At 33.4% G+C, this 11653-nt stretch overlaps 1 protein-coding gene across 1 annotated transcript; it reads left to right on the forward strand.

The window, feature by feature from the left end:
• Positions 1-4112: 4112 nt before the first annotated feature.
• LOC107843792 (putative uncharacterized protein DDB_G0274535) lies at positions 4113-6981 on the forward strand. The gene is made up of 4 exons (XM_016688183.2): positions 4113-4599; positions 5101-5183; positions 5539-5612; positions 6031-6981. The coding sequence occupies exons 1-4, from the start codon at positions 4372-4374 to the stop codon at positions 6651-6653; spliced, it is 1008 nt and encodes a 335-aa protein (XP_016543669.2). The 5' UTR covers positions 4113-4371; the 3' UTR covers positions 6654-6981.
• The last annotated feature ends 4672 nt before the right edge of the window (positions 6982-11653 follow it).

Consider the following 11653-nt stretch of genomic DNA (forward strand, 5'->3'; position numbering starts at 1 on the left):
TGTGGGTGCATGATTGAAAACAACTTCTGATGTTAATTGATCAGAATAATCATTTTTTATTTTTATTTGTTTATTTTTATTTAAATAAAGGCAATGATGAGAATTGTTTGACCAATTTTTGCTTTAAGTTTACTCCTTTCCTCGTGTGGTCTACTCAATCATTAGGTTTTTTGTTCTGAAAAAATAAAATAAAGGTCATTTTCAATATAGAATATATTTGGAAAATATATATAATATTTCATGCTAGTATAATAAAATTTCATCATTATAAGAGGGACAAATTAATAAGGAGCCCAAAACACAAGAAGAAAATGGACATTATTAATGGCTTATAATTAATCAGCCTTTGCATAAGATGATAATGATCTAAGGCACCAAAAGGGAATTATGAAATCCCATTCTACAATATACCTTTTGCAAACTCCAACACTAAATAATAGGGAAAAATTAAATAATACTTCTTTCGATAAATATGCATTTTAGTATTCCATATAGATAAATAGAAGCAGAACTACGAGCAATTGGTGTCTCACATATTTTTCATTTATATGAAAATTGCGTTAACAAAACCTAAAGTCAAGAAAGTAGTGCTATGTACCAACTTTTGGCAAGATGATAATACTACGATTATCATAACTATTCTTCAATTTCAAACAAGTTAAGATCGACTTTCAAGTGGATACTCCTATTGCATAAAAAAATGGATTATGAAGAACTCATGAAATTGAAATGAACTAGTATCAAAGTTATCAATTGTATTATAAGGTATACACTAGCATATGTTATGGTATTGGGCTACCAAAGTTGGGCCAGAGAAGTAGACTAGAGGTGGAAGTATAGTTGGACTTTTTAGATCATGAATAGACTAAGGGGTCGTTTGGTTCGGATACAAGTTGTGCCAGAATTAATTATGTTGGGATTAGTTGTTTTGTGATTAGTTATCCTGGTATTATTTTTTTTAGTAGTTGTTTGATTTGTGTTATTAAAAATAATATGTGTTGCATTCTTTCTAAGGATATATTATTTGTTTATAATAATGCCCTTCACATTATATAGTGATAATCAAAGAATTTGGAGGGTAATTTTATCATTTTATTGTTTTATCCCAAGATAAATTATCCTGGAATTATTATACCACCAAAAGGATGAGATAATTTATCCCGATACTATTTGTTAATCCTAGAATAAGTTATCCCGAACTTGCCAGCCAAACAAGACGCCAAAATTTTTACCCCCAATCTATACGACCCCTTAAAGGTGGACTAAACTTGGATATCTCAGGTCCTAAATTTGGGCTTTGTTGTTTGTTGGACTCAACATGAGCTAGGCCCATCTACTTTTACTACAGTTTGCCATAAAGTCCAATTGGAGAGCCCATTTATACATTTTCATATATAGGTAAAAATTAGGTGGGATAGTCAGTTTTCGGGCTTGCTATGAGTTTAATTTTTAGTCGCCCTTCGCCAAGTAATAGGAAAATCGCCACACTTTAACACGAAAATAAATTTGGACAAAAATGACCCTTTTCTAAACATGGAAGAACTTGTAAATGTTTAACTCCATAAATCCTTTTGGTTTTGAAACTTCAACAAATTCTTGAACCCCATGAATCGTTTCTTGGTTTCGAAATTCCAATAAATTTTTGAACCCCATAAAGTATTCCACGGTTTGCGCTTGTTAATCCTTTAGCATTGTGGGGGTATTTTTGTCCAAAATTTTTTCTTAGCTAAACGTTACTAGCTTTAAAATAGTTACTAATATTTGATAGTAGGTGTTAAATTGACTAATTTTTCTATGTTGTCCAGTAAAGTTGGACTCCTTAGGTACTGAATTTGGGCTTTGTTCTTTGTTGGGCTTAATACGAGCCCATTTATAGAGGCTCATACATAGCATGTTCTCTCCAATTGAAGAAGTAATTGAGCCCATCTTGAGTAATAACCAACGGCCCAAGATAGAAGCAGCTATTTAAGCCCGAACAGACGGAAGCCGTCAAAAAATATTAAACGTTATTGTGGTGTCTCGGTCAGCTTACGTGCATCGATTAATCGATTAAATTATTATTATCTCAAATGATACAAATACTATGTAATTCTATTCATCAAGACTTGATGAAATATGGAGAGATCGTCTGACCTTTTTTTTTTTTTTTTTTGGTCTTGGGTCAACTGGCATATCAACCGTCGCCCTCTTCATTAACTACTAAGCCACACCTTTAAGTGCTGCCATTTTCTAAAATCACTAAAATGCATAGGGATATGTTGGAAAAGGTGCTAAAAAGAATTTTCTTTTCTCGTACGACCTTCTATGCCAGAGGGTTGAGGGTATCGAGCCCAGTAACTTTGTACGATTTGGGAAAGACTCATTATTCTGTGTAGTCGTTAAGTTTTTTTGCAACCATGTAAATTCAAAAAAAAAAGAAAAAAAAAAGAGTATATACCAATTACCAACGTTTTTGTAGTATTAATATTAATCAGCTATCCTAAATAATTATAAGAATTAATAATTGATTCGATTAAGCACTAGTTTAATTTCAAAGGAACTGATATATATAAGAAATTAGAAATTCATATGTCATCATCTACCTCCATCTTCTTAATGCATTATGTCATCTCCTTTCGGGCTAACCACTCTGAAATCTGAATGCCGGTGAAATAAATGAGATTCCTTCGTCTTTAAATAAAATTTTTATATTTGAATTTTAAGAATGAAAGAATTCATGATATGAAACTTGTCTTTGTTTATAAGATTTACATCACGTGAATCTGAATTAATCGGTCAATGAATTTCAAACACCATATAATTGTTCCAAGAAGCAATCCAACAGCGCAATATAATTTTATTTTTGTCCGTCAAAAAACTTTATGATTCCTTTATTCTAATTTATGTTTCGTATTTTCTTTTTTAATTGATTAAAAAAAAATTCATACTTTTTTATTTAGATATAATTTAATTTAAAAGCTGTAGTGATGTCTTTGATTTCTAATAGATAGTAGTTTATAATCTTGTGGTTTTCTTGTTTTCGATATTAGCGTGCTTTTATATTTTTTTGTTTGTTATATTGTTATCTGTTCTGAGTCGGGAGTCAATCGGAAATAGCCTTTCTACTTTATCTATGGTAGTGATATAGATTGCGTATACATTATTTTCTCCAGACTCTACTATATAAAAATACATTAAATATGTTATTATTGTATAATTTAACTTTAAAAATATTTTAATTTCATATTTAGTTAAACATCACATATGGAGAGAATGGTATGTACATGTAAATAAAACAAAGAAAATTCTTAATCTAATTGGTTAGACTGCTATCTTTGGGTTTTAATGAGCAAAGCATCTTGACACATTGTTAAATATGGGACCCACAATTTTTTTCCGTTAATAATTAAAATCATTAATTCATTCCCTGAAAAAATCTATATAGATTGTGATAAAATGATGATTAAATTTCCTTCATTTTTCATCAAAATTTTCGAGTTCGAGCCTTTATGGATGAGGTAAATTCTATTTGGAGCTTCACCTCCCGAAGTAAACCCCCCGCGATACACAAATCTAAATCTGATCAGATAATCAAAATTTTGAGTTCGAGCCTTTACAGGTGAGGTAAATCCTATTTGGAGCTTCGTCTCCCAAAGTAAACCCCCGCATTACACAAGTCCAAATCTAATCAGATAATCAAAATTTTTGAGTTCGAGCCTTTATGAGTGAGATACATTCTATTTGGAGTTTCGCCTCCCGAAGTAAACCCCTGCATTACACAAGTCCAAATCTAATCAGATAATCAAAAATTTTGAGTTCGAACTTTTACGGGTGAGGTAAATCCTATTTGGAGCTTCGCCTCCAGAAATAAACCACACAATGCAATAAATCCAAATCTGATCAGGTAAATCCTATTAGAAACGCTGCTTTTAGAAATTAGTCTCGCAATGCTTGAATCTAAATTTATTCGGAATCCAATGCGGGACCCATCATAAGCTCCTCCCATCATCTTGTACTCTCTCCCACACACATACACACACCTTCACACGTGCCATTGTTCACCATCTACGTACCACCTCACACGTGCCAATTCTCATATACCATTTCTCTAATCTCTTTTTTCTTTATATCCTAGTTGGTCTCATATATACTCTCTCTATATGTTTGTGTGGTGCAACAAATAAAAGTTAGAAAGAGAAAAAACCAAAGTTTTATGTGAGAGAAATATATTCACAAAAATTCTTCCCAAATTTTTCTTACAAAATCAACCTACAAAAATCTCACTTTTCATAAATATATTTATAGGATAAAGTTTTAGAGTTCATTAAGTTAATTTCTTCCTTTTTTTCCTTTGTTTTGTGTTTTTTTTTTTTTTTTTTTGTTGTTGTAATAATGAGAATAAGGAAACGATTTCCACCTCCTCCTTTAGATCCCAAAGTTAATAACCAAGTTTTGGTGCAACTAAACATCAACAACGATTCTTTACCGTCTGATCTTCCAAATCAAAGTCATCCACAGCCGTCTGATCAACCGGTGACCGTCACCGGAGGTAAACCATCCACCAGCTGGGTTGTTTTTGGTGGCAACAGTGATAATCAAGACAAACTTGACAAGAAAAAGGTTAGTTATTATATAATTTGCTATTATTATTATTATCATTATTAGTTTGGGTTTACCTAAATTTTGCTATTGGTGTTATTACTATTATTTTATAGAATTGCACTGCTCTATTTTCTATCTGTCTGGTTTGTTTTTCTTCAAAATGAATTGCTTTTGCACCAATGAAATATACTCGAGCGCAATTTTATAAGTGGGGTCTGAAAAGGATAGTATAGTATAGAGAGACTGTCTTCGATAAATCAACCTCGACTTAAAACAGCATGGCTAGTTTTGCACCAAATGATACAACAACAACAACAAAAAAAATATATAGGAAAGTGTAATTTTCTCTAGTTAGTGGGGCTAGAGAACTGGAGAGTGTAGGATGTATGCAAATTTTATTACTATTTTTGATAGATACTCGACTCATGATGCATGATTTTACAACAATGATGTATAGTATTAGTGTTATACTATTATTTTTGGTACTAATTTTATAATGTGAGGTAATTTAATTTGCAGGATGTTGAAGCTGAAGAAGATGAAAAATTATGGAGAGAGAAAAAAGAGAGCTTTGGTAGTACTAGTAATGACAATGATAACAAGTAAGAATAATATTATTGATGCATAAAAAGAAATGCTTGTTCTATTTAGTAATTCTTTGTTTCATGAATTATATATATATATACAGTAATAACAAAAAAAAAGGTGAATAATAATAATAATTCCAGAAATAAGAAAAACAATATTACTGTTTAGGTTTGTATTCTTGTCCAATGGTTCAATTCCTCATCTCATCTAATCCAATTTTTTTTTTTTTTTTTTGTATCTTTTTATAATGGTCCCCATTTATATTAAAAACATATCACACATGAAAATTCTGAATGTCGCACTGTGCACCTTTCTTTTTTTATAGTTTGGGAATTAACAAACTTTTTTTTGTTGTTCTTGCTTCTTCAGGAAAGAAAGCTTTTTGACTAATACTCCACAACTTGGTTCTTTGCTTCCTCAATCATCATCTTCTTCTGATCTAGGTAAGTTTTCAAAACTTAGTTATACCAAAATCCTATATTGCTCGGATTCTTCAAAAATGTCGTCTAGTGTGTCTGATCCTCCTATAAGTAGTGCACTTTTGAAGGATCTGACGTGGGGGGGACAACATTTTTGGAGAGGGCGGCCAACAATATAGTCAAAATCCTGTGTTGCTCGGCTCTCTCCAAAATATCGCTGGGTGTGCATGTTGGATCCTCGAAAATAGTGCATTTTCCAAAGGATTTCATCGTGGGTGCAACAATATTTTTGAAGATTCTAGCTACATATATAGCCAACAATATCCTATGTTGCTTTGGTTGACTCTCCAAAAATGTCGTCGCACTTGTATAAATCCTCCAAAAGTATAGGCTTCTACGCACTAGTCTTTCATAAGTACTGACTAACTGTGTATTTTCAAAGGATACGACAACATATTTGGAGAGTCCAGCAACATAGACAAAATCAAGAGATCAAGAGAAAGCTACCACAACAACAACAACAACACAAGCAGCATTAACACGATGAAATCGAAGACAAACAAGACATGTCCACCAGAAAATGGCAACGAGGAGAAGCAAGAACAAGATCATTATCGACGAATTGATAATGTTAACAGTGATCATAAAGTTGGTCAAGTAAACAAGAAGAGCAAAAGAGGAAGTGTTATATTGGAAGGATCAAGGTGTAGTCGTGTTAATGGGAGAGGATGGAGATGTTGTCAACAAACCTTTGTGGGATATTCATTGTGTGAGCATCATTTGGGTAAAGGAAAACTTAGAAGCATGAACAGTACGTTTCAGAACTCGATGAATAATAAGAAGAAAAAAGAAGAAGAAAAAGAGGAGAAATCATTGCCAAATGATCATGAATATTATGGTGTTGACGACGACGATGATGATGACAAGAAGAATTCATTTACGAAGAAGAAGAAGATGAAGAAACTTGGAATGGTGAAAGCAAGATCTCTGAGTAGCTTGCTAGGTCAAACTGACAATGCAGTTGCAACGATGGTGGTAGTTGATAATGATAATAAGAAAGAGTAGCAAATGAAGATAATCGGGTATTATTTCATGTACACACTTATTATATAACTAGAGTTCGTGTCAGATCCTTCAAAATGTTTTGCGATTTTGTTAAGAGCTCCACTATTAGTGCATGTGATCGACGGTACATTATTGAAGGATTCGAGTAAAATAGCTCAGAAGAGTTGGAAGTATTTTGGTATGTCTTTTGTTCAATATTTAGCGAAGAAAGTTTGCTCATAGCCTCATATAATATGTCTCTTTAACTGCATGAATTTTGCCCATTTGCTTTTATTCATTTTTTAAAATTCTCTTACTCTTTTGGAGCTATATATTCTTGGGTTAGTTTAGCTCAAAGATTGATTTTATGCTGGCGACCACATCTGTGATTCCCTAGCGTTGTTAAAATAATAATGCTAATTATTGTTGGAGTCCCACATCGGTGGGTTAAAGGGTCCTTGGTTTTCTTATATGGTCTTGGGCAATCCTCTCCCCCTGAGCTAGCTTTTGAGGTTGAGTTAGGCCCAAGGTCCATTTCTTTATCATGGTATCAGAGTCAGGCCCACCCAGTTCATTGTTTCTGATGTTGGACCACCATCTTATATTGTCCACGCTCCAGATGTCCAACCCTGGATGTGGGGGTGTTGGAGTCCCACATGTCTTGGGCAATCCTCCCCTCATGAGCTAGCTTTTAAGGTTGAGTTAGGTCCAAGGCCCATTTCTTTATCAATTAATCGATTAGATTGTTATTATCTCAAATGATGAAATATGGAGAGATTGTCTGACCTTTTTTTGTCTTGGTTCGACTGACATATCAACCGTAGGTTGCTCTCTTTGTTAACTATTAAGCCACACCTTTAAGTGCTGTCATTTTTTAAAATCAATTAACTATTAAGCCACACCTTTAAGTGCTGTCATTTTCTAAAATCAATAAAATTCATAGTAGATAGAAAAACTATTGGTTGTTTTATTTTCTTATCGGATGGGTTGAAAAAACTGCTTTTTAAAAAATAATTTTCTTTTTTCGTAGAACCTTCCATTCCGGAGGGTTGAAGGTATCGAGCCCAATAACTTCATACGATCCGGGAAAGACTCATTATTCTATATAGTCGTTAAGTGTTTTCGCAACCATGTAAATTCAAAAAAAGAAAGAGTATATACCAATTACCAACGTTTTTGTCGCATTAATATTAATCAGTTATCCTGTTATGAAATATAAAGTAGAGAAGAACAAGAATAAATAGACAGAGAAGAGGGGAGACTTCTTTATTTCTCTTGAAAGATGAGAGATTATCAGATTGAGAATACAATGAAGAAAATCCCAAATACTCCTAATTTCTCTTTAAAAGATAGATATTTTATATTCTAATACATATCAACTAGATCTTGATAGATTTTATCTATATTTTTGATAGACATTCACTATAATGTAAATACATTCATAACACTCCCCTTGAATGTCTAATTGATAGATAATGTGCCTCGTTAAAACCTTAGTCGAAAAAACTCAATGGAAAACAATCTAGTGAAGGAAAAAGAGTACACATCTGTAATAATACACATTTCGGCTGCCTCATTAAAAACCTTACAAGAAAAATTCAGTGGAACAAAACCTTGAAAGGAAAAAAGAGTACAACGCGTATTTGTTCCCCCTGACGAGAACATCAATGGACTTTGCATCCCGATCTTGTGCATTATCTTCTTGAAAGTTGCAGTTGGAAGAGACTTGGTAAATAAATCAGTCACATTGTCACTTGAACGAATTTGTTGCACGTTAATATCACCATTCTTTTTGTAGCTCGTGTGTATAGAAAAAACTTTGACGAAATGTGCTTTGTTCTATCTCCTTCTATGCATCCTCCCTTAAGTTGTGCTATTCATGCTGCATTATCTTCATATAAAATCATGGGTACTTTGTCACATTTCAAACCACATTTTTCTCAAATGAGATGTATCATGGACCCCAACCACACACATTCTGAATTGGTTCATGAATAACTATTATCTCAGGATGGTTTGATGAAGTGACTACGATAGACTGGTTTGTATATGTTCAAGATATGACAGTATCCCCATATGTGAACACATTGCATGTTTGACACTTAGATTTATGCGGGTTAAATAAATACCTAGCATTAGCATAATCAATAAGATCGAGACTGCAATCTTTAGAATAATATAAAATCATGTGTTTGATCCCATTTCGATGTGTCATAGTAGGAGCAAAATTATACCTTGCTAACAAATTAATCAAAAAGGCTAGGCCTTGTAGTATTTGCAAGATATATTTTGTCAAGTGACAATAATCAACATTTCATGTGTGACATCTTCAAGTGTGTGGAGTGCAAATCAAATAAGTTTTCACTTACTAAGATGCACCCTTTCATGTCACTTGATAAATATTTCTATGTCAGCATGCTTAAATAAACATAGAATTCAGATCCTCGTGATCTTTCACAATATTGCGCTAATATTGTATCAAAGATATTGATGATATATCATTTTGTATCGATTCATGATACAAGTACAATCGTGATTGTGGACCAATACGTAAAGGCTCAAGCTCGGGTGGCTGGCCAACCAACAGAACAAGCTTTGAAGTGTAGAGAACAAGTCTCCAATACTCTAAAGTCGTCCAATATGCACACTCCAAGGCCGCCCCTTTGTCTTGGTTCATTAAGGGCATTATAGTCATTTTATAATAAGTTATAACCTAGACTATAAATAGAACATATTAGGTCTTTTGTTCATAATTTTGACGATATATTTGAGAACTCTAGAGAGAGAGAGTCTTGTAAGGTGGATTCTTTGTAAACAAGTATGGAATCACTTGTGTTGGTAGCTAGTTTGAGACGTTGATTGCTTGGGGATCCCATTCCCTTGAGATCACGTAAGAGATAAGTTTATGTTGTGTGTGGTAGTAAAGGTCTAAGAGTGGAATAAGTTCTTGGGTTGTTAATATTATACCATCCATTTGTCTATCTTTCTATCTTTGTCTTGTTTTAATCTTGTAACCGATTCTATGTTATTATTGTGAAGCCGTTTATGTGTTCTTGTTCTTCACATTGTTATTGTTCATTTTACTCTTCATAAATTGTTGTTAACATTAGTTTGGGTTGCTGTTTTGGTGCCAAAAACACCACTAATTCTTGTTGTAGGTAGCGAATCCGAGAGTGGTCTCCATCTTGGTCCTCGAATCCTTAATATTGTGGACTGATTTGGTATATGTTTTTGTGTCTTCCTTGTCGTTCTTGTATCATTTGGTATCAAAGAATAACTTGATTTTGTTCTCACAAGATCAATCTTGGGCTAGCTTGCTTGAAAATACAAAAAAAAAGAATAGTGTTCTTGAGTTTGGATCTTGGCCGAAAGTTTGTTGTGTTCTTGTTGTGTTTGGCCGAGACTTGAACATTAGATCTAGGATTATTTTGTTTGTCTTGGTGTTTTAAGTGTTAGTTTTCTTCATCACTAACACTCTTAAGTCAAGATCTAACTTTGAGCTTGCATTTGTTGTGAACTTAAAGCCTTAGCCGATTATGTTGTCATCTTGGTGGACTTGGCCGTGATTTGTTGGCCTTGTTGTTGTTGGAATTGGTTGTTGGGATTGTTGTGTTCTTGGTGATTGTTGAAATTGTTCTTGATGTTATTCATCCCTTTCAAGAGTTAAAATAAAGTGAATAGTAGATCTATAAAGTTGAAGAGAAAAAGGAGAAAACTTGTTAGTTTTGAAAAACTTTCCATCACTCATCAACTAGTCAATCACTTCCCAACAACTCTTCTTGTTTTAAGGACCTTTTTTTCAGGGGGATGGTACAAAAAAGTCAAGTCTTCCACTTTTGAATTTGACAATAGGATTTCAAGACTTGTTTCCTTCCTAAATCAATTCCCACCAATTTCAAATCACAAATTGTTCAAGACTTCCAATTTTAGAAAATAAAATTTATTAAAGATCATGACCAATTACGTGGCTGTCACATCATCATATTTTACTGTTCACGCAACATAATGAAGCTCAAATTTTTTATTTCTTAGTTTCTAATCTTTGTCTCTTAGTTGCCTTTTGTTGATTCTATTACTAATTAACAAACTAGTAATTATTTACTAGGTTGTAAGTTAGTTTTGGGTCCATTTATTCGTGTCTACATTTTTTTGTGTGCTTTTTATCTTTTCGAAATTCATTGTAGTTTCTTGATTCAAGTCCGTACATATTTTATTTGAGTTGTTTCAAAAAAGAATCTATTTTGACCTCGAGCCCCAATTAGTACCAAGCAATCTCCTTGGAGTATAAATGAGTTACCAACACTTGTGAGGCTAATTGAGAGACATTTCAAAGTGTGAGAGCTTGTGAGGATGTTTTCTTTTCTAACATTAACTAGTTTGTTGTTTTTTGTGTTTTTGTTTTAGAATTTCTCTTGTTAGGTACTATGTCATTGAAAAAGGTGACCATGAATGATTTGATGGTTGTCATAATGGGTATGAAACATAACCTTAGTACTTGAATGGAGAGAATGGAAAGAATAATGGACCGAGTGGAAGGAAAAATGGAAGGGATGGAAATCTCTCTTTGCAAGGAGTTGGATAACTTGATAGAGCATCCAATCCTTCCTAATCAAGTTCCCGTGAGTGGACATGCTTTACATGAGCTACAAGGTAATTAAATTAACTCTTGCACTCTAGTGAATGAGGCTAGTAGCCAACTAAGTGTGAATGATAGTTTGTCTTTAGGTGAGCCGAATGTGCCTCCATTTGGTGATGATAATGTACAACTTGAGATTGTGGAAACACTAGTTGATCCATCTAGTGTTGAAGCCATTGTGGCGAGTTATAGTACATTGTCTTATGGAAGTCATGAAGACCAACTTGTGTGTGAAAATGGTGATGTTGAACTTGTTGATCGATTGACTATGGATGACCCTCTAGTTTTTTTTTATTGTAGACCATGCTAGTATAGAGGGGATATATGATTGTACTAGTAGTAGTATTGGGAAAAGAAAATGCATCCTAAACCCGAGTCCATGGAC

The sequence above is a fragment of the Capsicum annuum genome, chromosome 10 (genome assembly GCF_002878395.1).
Source record: "Capsicum annuum cultivar UCD-10X-F1 chromosome 10, UCD10Xv1.1, whole genome shotgun sequence".
NCBI classification, from domain to species: Eukaryota; Viridiplantae; Streptophyta; class Magnoliopsida; order Solanales; family Solanaceae; genus Capsicum; species Capsicum annuum.